The sequence below is a fragment of the Melospiza melodia genome, chromosome 6, assembly GCF_035770615.1.
Source record: "Melospiza melodia melodia isolate bMelMel2 chromosome 6, bMelMel2.pri, whole genome shotgun sequence".
Classification (NCBI taxonomy): domain Eukaryota; kingdom Metazoa; phylum Chordata; class Aves; order Passeriformes; family Passerellidae; genus Melospiza; species Melospiza melodia.
The window spans coordinates 57332674-57348832 of record NC_086199.1 but is presented as its reverse complement, the minus strand read 5'-3'; the positions used below and the strand labels follow the sequence as shown (position 1 = coordinate 57348832).

The window sequence follows — 16159 nt, the reverse complement described above, 5'->3', positions numbered from 1 at the left end:
GTGTGACTGGAGGCCAAGGGGGATTGTGCAGATAATGAAGGCAAAAGAAAGAGTGAAGTTGTTGAAAATGGTGATGAGGGGTATGCAAGTGCCCAGGGATGAAAGGAGCAAATGAAGGAACGGGAGCTGATGTGGATGAAGGACACAAGTGTCAGGAACCTGGGCTGGAATACACTCATCCAGCTGGGAAGGAGGCTGCTTCAGAAACCCTGATGTTGAATAATGAGGCTCCAGGTGGGGTATGTGCTGCCTGAGTGGATAAGGAAGCTGGACCTTGGGGGTGTGGTGATGCAGGATGTGGTGTGTATACGGTGTGCCCTGGATGAAATGACCTGGTGCTTGTGACGAGGAGCTCATATGATGCTACTTTTAGCACTGGTCATAAAAGAAAAAGGGAAAGTGCTTGTGAGTAGCCTTATTTTGGCTGGCTGGCTGGCTGCTGACATGGATGTTAGGGAGAGATGAGCCAAGAATGTCTTGGAATGAATTCACACAAAGCCACTGAATGGAGCTGTTGGGATCTGGGATGCCAACATCTTAAAATCTGAAAAAGAGACAGGGGAGTGGGAGGACCCCCCTGAAAGATGGAAAATAAAAAGAGAAAACTACCGAGAAGCTGACAATGGCTGCTGCAGGATTAGTCTGCCCTGGTAAGGCTCCCATTGTTAAATGGGCCAAATTTTTGTCACTGAGCAGTAAGTAGTCTAGCATTTCTCCCTCTCTCTGTAGAAATGCAGATCACTTTTCTGAGACCTGGTTAAATGAAACTACTCAGATGGTAACAATTCAACAGGTGCTGAAAGTTTTGGAAGAAGGGAACCCAAGAGGGAAGCAGCTCTGGCAGAGTAGACCTGAAGGTAAAGCAGCATGAAACAGGGCATAATAAAGTAAATCCAAAGTCTGTGATGACCTTTGGCATTCAGCTTGCTTGTATTTGTATTTGGAACAGAACACTTTCAGTGTTCCCAGGGAAAGATGGGATGCCATCAGGCATCTTTCTTAACAATTTTCCCTTGAAAGTGAAGGAGTTGTTGTACCTGTAGTGCACTGGTGTCATGAACCCCCTGCAGGCTGCCTGTGCTGTCTCAGACCCCACTTTGGGGACCCCACTGTGCCCGTGTGCTGCAGCAGAGATGAGTCTGTGGGCTGGGGCAGGAACTGGCCTTGGCACGAAGGTAAATTGTTAAATGTGGCATCCAGAGCATGATAAATGCAGAGGGAGAAAGCTGCCTAGCAGCCCTGTGGGCACTGGGGGAATAATCCTGACTGCTGCAAAACTTCCTCATGCTTGATGCAGCTTCTGCAAGGCAAGGAGATTCTTTTGTACCCCAATTAGTCTGGTGCTCAGCTGCTTGTTGGGGTTTTTTAAAATGGTTAATTAACATAGAGTATCTTCAGGTCCAGATAATGTGATTTGAGAGAACAAAACCAAAGCAAAGGAGACCTCGGGGCAGAATTTTTCTGGCTTACCCTGCACGTGAAGAATTCAGCTGGCGCTTGGCCGCGTTAGAGAGCGGCAGCTTTGGCAGGCACCGAGGAATTTCCTGAGTTATGAAAAGAGCCCTGGGCACCAGAGAGATGGCAGATAAGGCACATCTTAGAAAATCGTTGAAAGTGGAATTCTTTCCTGGTAAGTTGGTCACTTGATGTGGAAAGCACCTAGGTTTCTGTCAACCCAAGCACACTGAAAAAAGGAGAAGACAAATATGTAGAAAGCACATGATAAGAAAGTATTTTATCAAGACTTTTTAATTTACTTTGGTAGTAAGCTGAAATCAGTCATGCTTTCAGAATATTTTTGTTAGCTGAGTATTTTTTTAGTTATAGTATTAGCAACTCCAGTGTGGTTGGAAAACAGTGATCATCTCTCTCTCTCTCAGAAATTCAAGAATCCCTCAGGCTTCTATAAATAACAGCAGAAGTCTTAAATAGAAGGGGAAGCACACATGATAGTACATTCCCCCAACCCCATATGTAAATCACATGGACTCAAATATTTGATCTGGTTAGAGACAAGGATGGATTGAAGTGTTGATGGAGAGTGGTGTGAAGTGTGATAACTTCTAAATGCTCTTTTGCTGCTTTGGGAAGTGCAGCTTTTGTTGTGCTATGGCTGATGCTGTTGTTTAACTCTTTATAAAATTCTAGGCCTTGTTAGCTCTGATGCCTTAGTGTTAGCATACATCTGTGAAAATATGTATTTCTCATGGAAATGTCTCCTTTTCTGAAAGCAAGTTTAACTTTGGAGGTATATAGAGAGGAGTGCTCCTCTGAACTGAATATACATCTTGGGCCATCTTTGTAATATTTCCTGCTAACTAACTCTTAGATTCTGCTGTCTTCTTATAATGCATCAGAATAGTAAATGTACATTTTCTTCTTTCTTGGGGGTAGGTGGGTGGGGGAAAGCCCAGACATTTTAAGTGTGTAGCTTTGGTTTGATTTCCTAGGCTTTGACAACTTCAGACTTTCACTTCTTCTTTTACAACTACTTCATCTTTGATGATCTTTTATGTCTACTCACCTAAATAGACATGCTTATAAGTTTTCTGCACATTTGGTTTTTTTTACTGTTTTCCCTTTGCATCATTTTGGTATTTTTTAAAAATTCTATATAAAACCCACAAAAGTCAGTTGCACTTCATTCCATGTAGTTGTCGATTAAAAATAATGGCAAAAATAAAAGCATACCTTTTTGAAAAGATGTGATCTGTTTTACCTTTGTGTAATTTTTTTTAGCTGTATTTTTTTGCCTTTTTTGCATTTTTTTCTGTGCAAACTGTGCCAGGGTGTGTAATACTAAATCCTTAACCCAGCTCATGTTGGTGGTACATCATCTCCAGAGGCTCAGCTCTGCATCATGCCAAGGGGTGATGTGGGCAGCCTGTCACAGGTGTGACCTGACCCCAGACAGTGTGAACAGCCAGGGGGAGGGATGATGGTGCTTTGCTGTTTTTTTGGGAAGTGCTGGTGGCACAGGAGTCCCTCCTGGCCAGGCTCTGCCTTCCTGTTGGTACTGAGGTATTGGTCAGTGCTTGCAAAGCTCAGCTAGGGCTGAAGAGCTTGAGGTGTGCTGGCTAGTTTGTTTTTAGTAATTCAGTACTTCCTTAAAATTAGTCAAGTGTGTAGTCTCTTCTTGAAGGTCATTTCTCAAGAACAGACATGAGTGTTAGTGGGTGTCGAGTTCGTGACATACTTCATGCAAATAGCTTTTTAAAATAAAAATTTGAGAAGCACACCTAAACCCTTCCTCTTTCTGTAACATTACTTTCCTTTGCAGCTGAGCCATGGGGTCAGTGTTGAGAAGCAGCCCAAAAGCAAGCAGATGAAAGAAATCCATAGTTAATGCTTTAATCTGAATAGTCTTTTCTTTGTAAACTAAAGCTACATATTAAATTGTTTTCTTTGTTACTCATTTTCACTAGAAATAAATATTTATAGTTTCAAGAGCTAGGTGTTTGTGGTTGTTTTGATGGCTGTCTGACTTCACCCTGCAATTATTATTCTGGTGTTCCTGCATGCCTCTCCTGGTTTTCAGCTGCATGGGGATATATGTACAAAGGGGAGCTTGTGTAGCTGCATTTGTAGCTCTCTGGGGCTGGACCTCTCTGCTCACATTGCTTCTGTAACAGTCAGCTCTCTGAAACCATCAAGTGAGGATTTTTTAGTTATGTTTTGCAAAACTTTGTGGGGCAGAACTTGTGGTGACATCAAAGTGTCACTTTGCACATGGTTTTGGAGTCACAGGTCTGCTCTGGAGGGAACCCACCATGGTTAAAGCTGACAGCAGTGTCACTGGTTTCTCTTTTGTCCTCAGGTCCTTTCTCACAACTTGTGCACAGTGTTAAATGTTCCCCATGATCCAGTGGCCTTGGAAGAGCACTTTAGGGACGATGACGAAGGACCAGTTTCCAATCAGGGTTACATGCCTTACCTAAACAAATTCATCTTGGAAAAGGTAAGTTTTGAATTCTCGTGCTTTCTTGTATCAGCTTTTGTTGTTAGAGTGTCTTTGTGGTAGCTGGTGCCTGCAGGAGGCTGCTGCTGGTGTGGAGACACTGGTTGGGAGTGTGTCTGTGGGGTCCCCATGGTGTGGCTACTCTGGGGAGCCTGTGCCTAAAAATGGAAGGGTGCACTGCTCTCCACATCTTGTATTTCCTGTTACATCTGGCCCTTGCCTAACTGTGTTCATGCAGAACTGTGCTCATATTAATAAAGAGTAGGCACACAGGTTGTGGGAATTGGGAGTGGGGCTGTGGCTGAGCCCCATCCCCAATGGGCTGCAGCTGTGAAAGGCAGGTGAGCAGTGTTGGAGGTGATGAGCCAGGGAGTGCTGAGGGGTTACTGACCAATCACCAAAGGGAGCAGAGGGCTCACAGGTGCAGTGCATGAACTTGAGGGGTATTAAAAGGTTGTGCTAAAGAACAAGAAGGGCAGAGGCTTGTAGCCTTTTCTGAAATTGTGTGGTGATGCTCTGTGTATTGTGGCTGTCTCAACTGTGACGTGCTGTGACAATAAAGCACTTCAGCCTGAATTTATCTGAAAGTGTCTGGGAGCTGTGGGTTGTCCCACATTATACTGCAGCTACAACAGATTATTGTCACAGACTCATTTGCAAACAGAAAGGGTAAAAATATCTTCACTGTGTCACAAAGTACGTTAATAAGGAGATCCCTTCAGAAGGTTACAGTGGGTGACATTAGGGTGTGTTGTGAAGTTCTGCCTTGCAAGTTCTTTCCTTTCATGTCTGAGCATTAGTCAGTCTTCTGTTGTGCCTTGTTTCAGGAGAAACTCTGGAAAGCCAGCAAGGCTCTCCCTCTCCTCTCCATCATGTTGTAAAATAGGTGCTCACTGTTTGGAAAGTGAGGAAGCCCCAAACAATGATCTTCCTGCTTTTTTTCTGTCCTCTGTTCACCTGCTGGGCTGGGTAGCGAAAGCAGCTCACATGATGGTGGAAACAGCAGCTTCAACACCACTGATTTCTTGTACACTTGAGGGCCAGCCCCAGAAACCCTCAAACTTTGATGTTGTGGCTGCAGAGATGCAGAGCTGTTTGCTCTCTTTCATCATGTGAAGAAGTCCTGAACTGACACTGCCGAGAAGTCCAGTGCAGCAACTGCAGATGATGCAAACTCCTCAGCCCCATTTGCTGATTTCTGCTCCTCCATTTAATAGTGGTGGAATATGTGATATATATAATGCAGTCTGGCAGCTTCTATCTAGCTTATCAGCTTCTATCTAGTTTATCAGCTTCTCTGCCTCTCTAGTCTGTGTTTCTCTCCCACCCAAAGAGTATGAGAGACGTGCCAAGTGTCCTGTTTGATGTGTGGGAGTTGTTGGCCTTTATTACACGTCAAGGTAACTCTTTAATGTCTTGGTTGTTTGATGCTGAAGAATCCTGCTTTGTCCCAAAGAAGTTGTGATAGCCTTTCTGCTTCATCTTGGCTGTCTGAGATCCTGTGGAGACCAAGCAGTCTTTTTTTTCAAATTCTAGGATAAAGGAATAGGCCTTAATTTATTTTGACCAAAGGATTACAGTGGGAGAGGCTGAACCACAGTGGGTTAATGCTCTTTGTAGACAGTAGGAAGCCATTAAGTAAAGAGAACCCAAAAGAGATACGTATGGCTTTTTCAAATATAAAAATGCTTTATTGTTAAAGGGTGTTTCTAGGGAGAATAGTTATGGAAATGAAGAGCAAAATGGCATTTAAGTAACACTTTTATATTAAAATTACAGACCTGGCTATGTAAGTAAGTAGGTATGAAAGGGAAGAGCATGACTGTATAATTTCTTGGTTTGTTTTATTCATATACTGATCTGGCTTCCAGTGATTGCCTGATATATCCATATCATCAGTTAATCTTAAAAGATGAAAGTGTTAAGGAACAAGATTAAATTATCTATAACTTGATGTTATTTGATCTTGACTAAATGCTTGTAAATAAGAAAATTAGTGAAGTTGTTTGGACAGAAGGCTGTCTTTTTGGACAGGAAAAACCTTGTCTGTGACTTCTCTTCTTTTAGAGATGAGTTTACATCAGTGCCAAAAGACAACATGCAGTGGGATGAAGTCACTGATTCATTGCGTGTCTCCTTTGTTTAAAACAAACAAACAAAAAAAGCAAACAAGAAACTCCTTCTTTATTTTTCCAAGGCCTAATCTGTTATTTTAGATGGGGTGATAGTAGAAAAATTGCTCTTAGTATATTCTAGTAAGCAAAGCTACTAAAAAAGAGTGATGCTTTATACCCCAGATACACAGGAAGTTCTCAGTTTCCATACAGTGAATTAATTAATTGATTCAAGCAAGAGCCACTGGCTCAAGAAAGGTTTTTTGATCTTAAGATATTTGCTCTAATACATTCATAAATATTTTATGGATGATTTCTTAAATTTCTTTTAAAATAGTTGTATAGCTGTGACTTAGAATTTTGTTGAGAGGACTTTGTAACCTTTGGAAATAACTTGTACTCTTAAATGCAGTTGTAATACTTAATATTTTTTTTGGTGCTAACTTATCCTGCAATAAAGCTTCCTTATATAGAACCAAGGAATCATAAGAAAGGGACAATTGTGAAGAAGGACAAGGTAGTTAAGTGAGGTATATTTGCTACAACTAATTTCCTTTATTCACATAGGTAATTTCAGTAAATGATTTGTTTTGAGTAATTAGTACTGTCTGATTGATGATTTCCAGTGTTATGCATCTTGTTACTCAGCAAATTCATCTGTCTAGAATTTTCTTGTGTCAGAAACAAAACCTCTAAATGTCTCTTTCAGGAGGGAGCTGTGATTTGCCAGTATAGTGTCTTCATAATTTGTTTTACTTGGTTCCTTAACCATATTTTAGCATGTTCTGTTATTTACAATGTCTGCCTTTAAATCCCAATTGGAAATGTTTCCCTTTCAGTGATGGCAGTGGTGTCATTTTACAGCAGGCCTTATTCAGAGCAGGGAACAGTCCTGGTGAGAGGAGACATTGTTCAAACCTCAGGTTATCTCATCTTCCAGGCAACTTCATGAGTGCAAGTTACACTACCAATGCTTGTTATATTTTTGGAACTGTTATTTTGGAGAGCCAGGGCTTGTGTGCTGATGTAATTATTGTCCTGAATAATTCCTAAACAGTGTCTCTGTTCTGTATGACATGTGGGCCCCACAAAGTCCTTTTCAGAACCAAATCTGGATTCTGAAAAAAAGGGTTTACATGTCTAAAGTGGGATTGCTGGCACTGTGGGACCTCTTCCCCTGTGGGAAGACGGTTCTGAAACCTCCTGCTCAGCTGGTGAACAGTCCTGGTGGCAGGGACGTGCTGCGGGTGTCTGAGGGGCTGCACTCCTGCTTTGCTGTGGTAGCAGAACCCATGCACCACCAGGGCATTTCCTGGGTGGAACTGCTCACTGTCAGGGCGGGAAAAGCACTTCTAGAAGAGAAGTCCTGGTTCACTGGGCAAGGTGGAGAAGACACAGAAAAAGCACAGGCAAGAGTAGCCAAGGAGTGAAGCTGGTGAATAGAACAGCGAAGGAATCCTGACTTCTAGCCCTCCATCCAGAGGGTGTTTGTCCATTCAGTTGGTGTTTCGTTCAAGATCTGTGTTTCTGGTGCAAACAAGACAGACGCTGAGCTTGTGGCTGGAGCAGCTCTGGCTCCTACAGCTGCCACCTCATTCAAAGGACAGCTGTGGCCTCTGCAAGCATGCAAAGTCTATGATTTTTGTTGATATCTCACTCTTATGCCTGGAGACTATTCTTGTCATCAGGTTGGTTTCTTGTTTACTTCTGTATTTATTTTTTTATCATTTTTCCCCTCTTTTTCCCCTCCCCTCACATCAGTTCATCGACTTCCCATGTCTGCCACTGACTGAGCCAGTGTGGTGTGGTCACTGTATTTGACTGCTTGCCGACTGGGCAGGAAATCAGACAGTTTGCACTGGTGCTCTTGAGGCACCTGAGATCTGTGGTTTGGCTTATCTTTAAAAAAACCACTGACCATTACTGATCTCCCTACCACAAGAGGTACAACAATCTGTTCCTTAGATGTGTCTTCCAGAATCTCAAAGGGGCTTCCATTACAGTGCCCAACATGCTTTAATCAGTAACACATTGGTAAAGAAATAGCATTGCTAAGTTATAGGGAGATAATAAATAGGTTTAATGTATAACTTAAACAAGGGTTTGAAAATAAAACAGTAAATGAGAGCTCTTACCTGTATAAATAATTCACAGATCTGTAGATGCAGCTGTTAGATATGATAAAGGATAATGAAAACAAGAGGCATTTTTGTATCGATGAGGTGAATGTTTGCAAGCAAAGAGAAAAAGCAAAGATTTTAAGTGGATTAGCATTTGAGGAAAAAAAATTATTCTGTGTTTATGAATACTTTTGAAGAGTTAGTTTGAGTAATGTGAAGTAAAAAACATACTAAGGGTCCTTCCCAGTTGTTGCTCCAATATTGCTTTTAGCATATCCACATGTGGATTTGGCTATGCTGGTTTCCAAATTTGCTATATAAAATCTCAGTAAGCCAGTGCAATAGGAGGGCAGCTGGAACTGAGTTCTGGAGGTGGTTTTGAAGCTAATGTGCCAGAGGAAATATAGAGTGCACTGTAGCCTCCTTTCCATGGAGTCAGAGTGTAATTAACTCAACCAGAAATTGGAGGTTGGATGTCAGTTTTGCTAGGAGGAATTCCTTATTTTTACCCCATGCAGGAAGTCAGGCTAGGTTGTTACAGTGGTCTTTTTGGGCCTTGGTGTTTCATGCAAACTGCAATTTTCTTGCTGCTTTTTGTATGATGAAACCTGACAAACATTGTCTGTCTGCTATTCTGTGCCATTTGTGCATATCAATTTGTTGTTCTTCAATTTCTTCTCTTTAGGTTCAAGGGAACTTTGACAAAGTTGAATTCAACAGGATGTGCTGGACTCTGTGTGCTAAAAAGAACCTCTCTAAAAGTCCTTTGCTGATTAGTGATGAAGATGCATTTAAAGTGTGGGTTATTTTTAACTTCTTGTCAGAGGACAAATACCCTTTAATCATTGTACCTGAGGAGGTAAGAAACAAAAATTTAAGCTCTTTAACTCCAGTTTGCCAAATGTCTCAGTTGAACTGGTTTAAATGTGATACTTTCTAGAGATTTAAGAGGAAATATTGTTTAATTTAAAACTTTTATTCCCCTCTTTTATTATTTATTGTAAGGCCAAGGATGCATTTCTCTGTCTTCTTCCAGGGTGGATATATGGGGATTTCCACAGGATACTTGAGATATTGATAGCTCTGTGTGTCTGTCATTTAAGCAGGCTGGACTAAACAGGATAAACAGGATATGCATGGATGTGATCTTTAATCACTGCACTTGCTTATAGGTAGTTACAGTTTTACAAGGTCCATGTGATTCTGAAAAAAAATGCCCTCATGTTCTGTGTTATTGTGACTTGCAAGATGAGTCTTCAGTCTCATGTCACTTTCCTGACAGGACAATACAAAATTTTCTGGCGGTGTCTGTTTCTGATAAAACCAGCCAGCCACTGAACACTCTTGCTTGAAATGTCAGAGGGAATAACACCAGAGAGATCTCTTTATACTGAACAAGTATTGGCAGCACTCAAATAGGTATTTTAACCCTAGAGCAAGATTTTGGTATCTCCACTATTCTCCCCTTTGGGATGGGTGGGGAAAGAAGCAGAAAGATCAGAACTGTTGGCATAAATAACCCCTTGCAAAACTGTGTATGCAAATCTCAGGGGTTTGCAGTTCAGCACTGGAGGATGGAATAATAAATATTTGCAAGTGTTGAACAGCCAGGGATCAAAACAGTCTGATTAACATGCTACTCACAACATAACTGTTGGACTCCAAGGTGTTGTGCCAAACCCTCCAGTACAGATAGCTCTCCTATCAAAATAAACTCTTCAGTTTTGCTTTCTCACTCACTTTTTAGCAGGACACTTTCACTCTGCACATTTCTAGTTTTTGCCAGACTGGCCCATGCCAAGGCCCTACCTGGCATGCTGTATTCCCATGAGAAATGAGACAGTCTTCTTGCTTGCTGTCCCATTTGTTTCTGTTGGTTCTGGGAAGCAGGGATCATGGTTATAAAAGCTAAGACACCTCCTTTCTTAGTGCTGCTATATTTGGCTTGGTAGGTCAGAGCCACTAAAAGATGCCAAAACTGGGATTGCAATCCACGTCTCTGGTTTGTCAGTGTGTCCTGCTGTGCAGCCTGGCTTACCTGTGGGCAGACATTTCACATCTCCTGCATTGCTGGCATGGTTAAAAGCTTCAGCCCTGCCAGTTCTGGGGTGTTGCTCCCCACTCCTTCTCCACCAAGGAAGCCCCAGATTGGTGCTGCCTTCTGTGGCTGCTGCCAGGTAATGGCAGAGTGTTGGCAGATGTGCTGCAGAGTCAGCACTGAGCTGAGAATTTCCTGATTCCCAGATTTTGTATGTGCTGTTGTTTGCTTTCCTTCCCATCCTTCATGTCCTGTACTGCTCTTCTACTTGGATTATTTTAAAAACTCTGATTGTGGATCTGTGTCTGCATCTCCTTGATTACAGCAAGATTTAAATTGTGCAGTATGTTTAAAGAAAGCCTACAGAGCCTGACTGATAAAGAAAGGCTGCTCTGTTCTTATCATATACAATGCCTGTATTCACTCCACCTTCCCTCAGACCACACAGGTAATGTAATCAGCCACCGCAGGAATGCTGCCTGTTGAACTCACTCCTTTCTGCTTTGCACTGCTCCTGCATCAGGTTCTCTGTACTTCTGGAAAATTTCCCATTTACTCATCTGCTCTCTGCACAAAATTCCCAAAGTAAAAATGCAAAGTCTCAGTTTCAGCCAGTTTTGCTTTTTCTCAGATGTTTTGTATCTGCCTTTTTTTACAAAATGCCTTGCAGGTCATGTGTACAGCGAGGGGATTTCTGTGAAGTGAAGGAGAGGAGGAGGGGGATGGAAGCCCAGCTGTTTGTGCTGTTGATGTTTTGCTGAGAGCAGTGTAAACCTCTCATGTGTGACTACCCTTCCCACCCAGGGAGCAGGCTCTCCTGCCCTTCCCTGCTCTAATCCTTGGCTGAGAATATTGCAACACACCATCCCCTGCAGTTCTGGCTCAGAGATCCAGCTGTTTGTGTGGGATCCAGCTGTTCCCCCTCCTGCCTCCCTTCCACTTGTTGGCTTTTGTTTTGGTTTATTTTTTTTTTGTTTGTTTCTTTTCCACTTTATAAATAACTGAGAAACTTGCCACATGCTTTCAGTTTGGAAGGGTGATCCCTTGAAGATTTTTGCATCCTATCTTGAAAATTACAAGACTTCTTTTGTCTCCAGTCAATGTATTAACACAACTTCATGTGGCTGTAAAGGATGCCTTTTCTTCCTCCTTGGAGCAGCTGCTCTTTGAAACATGCTTGGGAGTCTGAATTTCCTCCTTTTTTTTTTTTTCCCTTTCTTTTTGCAATTTTTAAAATGAGATAAGTGGTTTCTGCTCTCACTTCATAGATGTCATTTCTCATATCTGGAAAAGCCTCCTGCTTGAGTGCAGTTTCACCTTATTTGCACTATGCTGACTAAATATTGAAGCCACTGTCTTTCCTTCTTGCCCATGTCATGTACTTTTGCACTGCTGCTGCTGTGCTGGGCCTTTCCTTTTGGACAGCTGAATGTGGCAGGGCTGTTACCCCCAGCTACAAAGTATAGTACTACAAAGTGTAAGTCTCGATTCCCTGCCCAAGGGTTCAGTGGGCAGGATGTGGGGAATGGCTGCAGCTCATCCAGAGAAGGGAGAAGAGGCTACTTTGGAAAGATTCAGAGTTGCAGGCTGAGAAGAGCTTTAGGCAGAGCAAGGTGAGGAAAGGAGCTACCAGGAGAGCATCTGAAAGCAGTGGAGAGGTGGTGCAAGGGCCAGAAGCTGCTTGTTCAGCAGAGGCCAGGCTGAAAGCCAGAGGCAGGACTGGCCTGTGCTCCTCACCTGCCCTGGAAGGAGGGATGCCAGCCCTGCACTTGAGGGAAATAAGGTCTGTAAATCCAGTGTGGGGAAGGGATTGGGGTGGGGTGTGCAGTTTTGGAATGTGACTTCAAACTTGAGAGGATCCCTCTGTGTTACAGGGAGAAGTCAGGTGACAACAGAGACAGGAGATGGTTACAGGGGGCAGTGGGCACAGCTGGGAATGGCCTTGCACTCCAGTGTTCCTTCTGCTGCCTACTGGTGGGCAGCTGAGAGCCCTTGGAAGAGCTGGGAAGGAGCAGAGATCCATGAATGTCTATTTTGCAAAGGTGCTCATGTGCTAAGGCAGAAAGCAGGGACTGCCTGGGAGCTCCTCCCCCTCCCCACAGCCAGATTTTCCATTAGATCATCTGAGATGCAGACATCCAAGTGTGTGTTTCCTTCAGCTCTTGCTGGCATTACCTCTTCCATGAGAAGGAAAAAAGGTGGAAAGAACTGAATCCATAAGAGGAGAAATATTTCTCTTTGTCATGAGCTTTCCTTACAAGTCACCTCTTAGTTGTTACAGACTCATTTGTGTGTCTTGGTAATTTTTAACCAGACATTTTCTGTTTCATAAAAAGGTTTTCAGGCACTTCCCCTTTCTTATTTCTGGACATGTGACTGCAGCCTTGGGAATGCTTTATCGTTGAGAGCTGTGGTGTGTGGTTAGTTGTGTTTCTGGGCCATTCTTTGTGGTGAAACTCAGAGATACACACACTGCAAGCTGCATACTCGTGTTGTAATCCAGTGTTCACAGTTTGTTTCAAATAAACCAAACATATTTGCTGCTTTTGGCTTAGTGAGGAAAAATTGTACAGTCATTTTTCACTTGTCCTGTATTCTTCAAATTTATTAACAGATGGCATTTCTAATCCTCCTAAGATGAGTAACTCTTACGTGGCTTTTTGTGCATGTCAGAATGAGGTGATGTTTTCTTAGCCTGGGGAGGTGAGAATCTGATCCAGTGGTGATTCTTTTGGAGTGTGTTTGTATGGCCATGTTTGCTTCCTTGTGCATTCTAGTACCAGAAACTGAAAGAATGAATGAAATACTGGGAATTGACCCTTGGCCCTTCAGAAACGACATTGAAACTGATATAAAGAGAATGAAAGCTGCTTGTGTGGGGTTTTAATTGACTCATGATCTCTAAAACTTGATGACAGTGGTTAGGAATATTTTTAGTCACTTGGTTAGGAGGACTTGCTATTCCCATTTCACTGCCTTCTTCCTTGGCTGCTGCATGAAGTAGTTTTCAGCTCACACAGCAGGTTGTTTTTTAGTTCACCTTTACTATACATCACTTAACACTGATTAAATATTAAAAAAAAAAGAAAGCAGGTAGTGGCTTACACTGGATACTGAATACAGTTTTGCTGGTGGAAAGGAAGAAACAATTATTGACTTAAAAGTAAGTGATGTTCTGATGGGATGAAGAAAATGAGTTGATGATGACTTTGACAGGGGCTATGACTGCTTTCAAGGCTGTGGCCCAGTAACATACATTCCCACAGAATTTTGTGCAATGTGAGTGGACTTTTAACATCTGCTCTGTTAATATCACAAACCTTATTTGAATAGTGTGAACCAGAATAGCCTTGTCTGCTGTGCTCTGCTGGGCATGAAGGCCTCCTTGGCATTCTTTTTCTCATTCTAAGAGACCCACTCATATAATCAGAAATATTTGTGAAAAATCTGATGCTTCCGTCCCCGTGGAAGCAGGAGTACCTGGAAGAGGAAAGCAAATAGACACTGAAACACGGGGAAAATAAAGCGCCCTCTGAAACAAGCTCCCAAACAGATTCGTGTTAGAGCTCTGTTCTTTGTTACTATTTTTGATTTCTCTTGGCAAAATTCTGGCTGAAAAGTTTGAGATGGAAGCTGGTTTTGGTAGTGTGGGTCCCTACTGATGTGTGTAGTGTTAACAACTCCCTGGTATTTTGCATACTTTTGACCTGAAAGCAAGGCCCTGTTAAAATAGCAGCAAACGTTGCTTCACTTTTGATTTTTAGCCACAAGAGTAGTTTATGTTTGAGACAGAAGACTTAATTTGTCAGTTATTTGCTGGGTTGACATGTCTCTGTGGAGGAGGGGAAATGTCATTTGCTCTCAGGGGTTCCTCATTTGAGCACCTAATGGGTGGTTGCTATTTGCTTTCACACTGCTGCAACTTATTTCTTTGTATTTACCTCATACTTCCATTTTCATACTGTGCAAAAGTCACTGTTGCTGTTGAGCAGATAGATCAGATAAACCTTTTCTGGCAACTTTGGTTAGCCATGTATGTGACTGAATTCAAGATAAACCTTTAATTGTTTTTAAATTTTAGAAATTGAATTGTAACATGCACAGGTCATTTTTCAGTTAAGAAGAGTTAATGTAGTTCAAAATAATGAGTATTTTATGTGCTTTGGTGAGGTTGTAGGATATTTGTATTCATGTAAGTGACTTGTAGGTGAGGGTTGATAGACTTAAATGGTTAAATCTAATCTATGAACCAAAAAAGATAAAATGTGTACAAATGACGGTAAAGGAAACAATGTGTTGACTTATTTTTAGTGTATTCTATGATAACATGTACTAGCCAAGAGTTCTGCATTGCATCATTTCCAGACCATTAGTTTGATCCACATTTTATTTATATGGCTTGAGCAAAGATGGGAAAAAATTATTCTGGTGTGCTCTTTGTGTGTGTGTTCCATTGTCTGCAGGTGAGACCTGATACTTTTAGATAATTAACCAAAGGAATTTGAGAGTTTGAGGCCTTAAGTTGCCATGCCTCAAGCAGTGTAAGAGGTTGTGAAATTCTGGAACAATGAATTTTATCGTTGGAGTTCTTTTTTTTTTTTTTTTATTACTATTTGTAGCATTTTGGCAGATATGTTATCTACCTAATTAAGTCTGAATTATTTTAGCTTTCTTTCCAGTTAAACTCCAGGATCATAGTTCAGGACTGATGCTGCTCAAAGGGAATGAGCAGACAGGCAGAATGTGTTTTGAACATGGGTAAAAAAATCAAGGTTTTTGGAGGTTTGAAACAGCTTTTCAGTGCTCCTGTTCTTGCACTCTGTGAAGGCTTTTTTTGGGTTGGGTTTTTTTTTTTCCTATAAAACATGTCTGGAGTAGGAAGTAAGCTGCTTCCTGCCAGTAACTGAATACTGAGGATTTATGGTAGTCAATGCTTGAAAACCTTGAATTGTCTTTTTGACGTAAGGATTTTGGAGAGTGGAAATCAGCAAAGCTTATTTTAAAGACTGAATTAGAATGCCACTTCTGCAGAGGCCTCTGTTTGACCATATCTTTGCTGGTAAGAACTGCACGAGGAGCTAAAACTTACTGAACTGTCTTGGTTAGGCTGACCTGAAAAACAATGCTCTCTACAATTTCTGGAGGCACATTCTGTGCCTGGCTGGGCTGTCTTCTCCTAAGAGAGACTTGAGGAGGATGTGCCAGGCACAACTTGGAGGTGTGTGCACTTCCAGCTCATTCAGAGGAGCAGAACTTTCCTCCTGGTGCTGCAGCAGCTTTGCAGCTTCTCCTTTTGCTGCAGCATTACCACATGCCCTGGAGCAGGGGCTGTGACACCAAGAGTCACTGAGCTGAAATAGTGGGAAAAGCACATCCCTCTGGGGATTTGGGATTTACTGTGCTACTGCACACTTGTGTTTCCTGACCGCAGGCATGGGAGAAAGGAAGGGATTTGGCTGTTGGAGGAGAAACAGCAGTCACAATATATTGAGGCCTGGGAGTCCTTGTGGTGAAATGTGTGGGGGACAAAAACACTTCTTTATTTCTTTGTACTCCCAGATCTCTTGCATAGGGACTCAAAAGCCTATTAGACCAGCTATTAGACTCAGATCTCTGAGCTGTAGCAGGAAGGGCCTCACCTATTATTTCATTTAGAGAGTCATTAAAAGCATTTTGCATGTCCTCAAAGCTGCAGGTGGGTTTACTTTAAAATAATGCAAATGAACATTGATGAGTTTAAAACCAACAGAAAAAAAAACAGACTAAAGAGCCCCAGCCTTCTTTGCTTCTTTTTCATTCTTGTGTTTGTTTTGACTGGTGTTACTGGTGTTGCTGTCCTGTGCATGGTAATGCTTGCAGAGTGATGAAAGATGGAAGGACAAGGAGAATTTATTTGGGAAACAAAAGCAGATGTGAAAGATTTCTTTTA

General features: G+C 42.0%; 1 protein-coding gene across 2 annotated transcripts in view; it reads left to right on the top strand.

Annotated features, from left to right (window-relative positions):
- Positions 1-16159, top strand: part of SWAP70 (switching B cell complex subunit SWAP70) — a 36253-nt gene that overhangs the window by 5007 nt on the left and 15087 nt on the right. Inside the window, exons 1-3 of one of the 2 annotated variants that reach the window (XM_063158485.1) lie at positions 1439-1630; positions 3818-3958; positions 8878-9051. In XM_063158485.1, coding sequence (XP_063014555.1) covers positions 3926-3958; positions 8878-9051 — 207 coding nt within the window. In that variant the 5' untranslated portion in view covers positions 1439-1630; positions 3818-3925. Of the gene's footprint in view, positions 1-1438; positions 1631-3817; positions 3959-8877; positions 9052-16159 lie in introns of those variants that run through there. The other variant, XM_063158484.1, reaches the window with a different exon arrangement.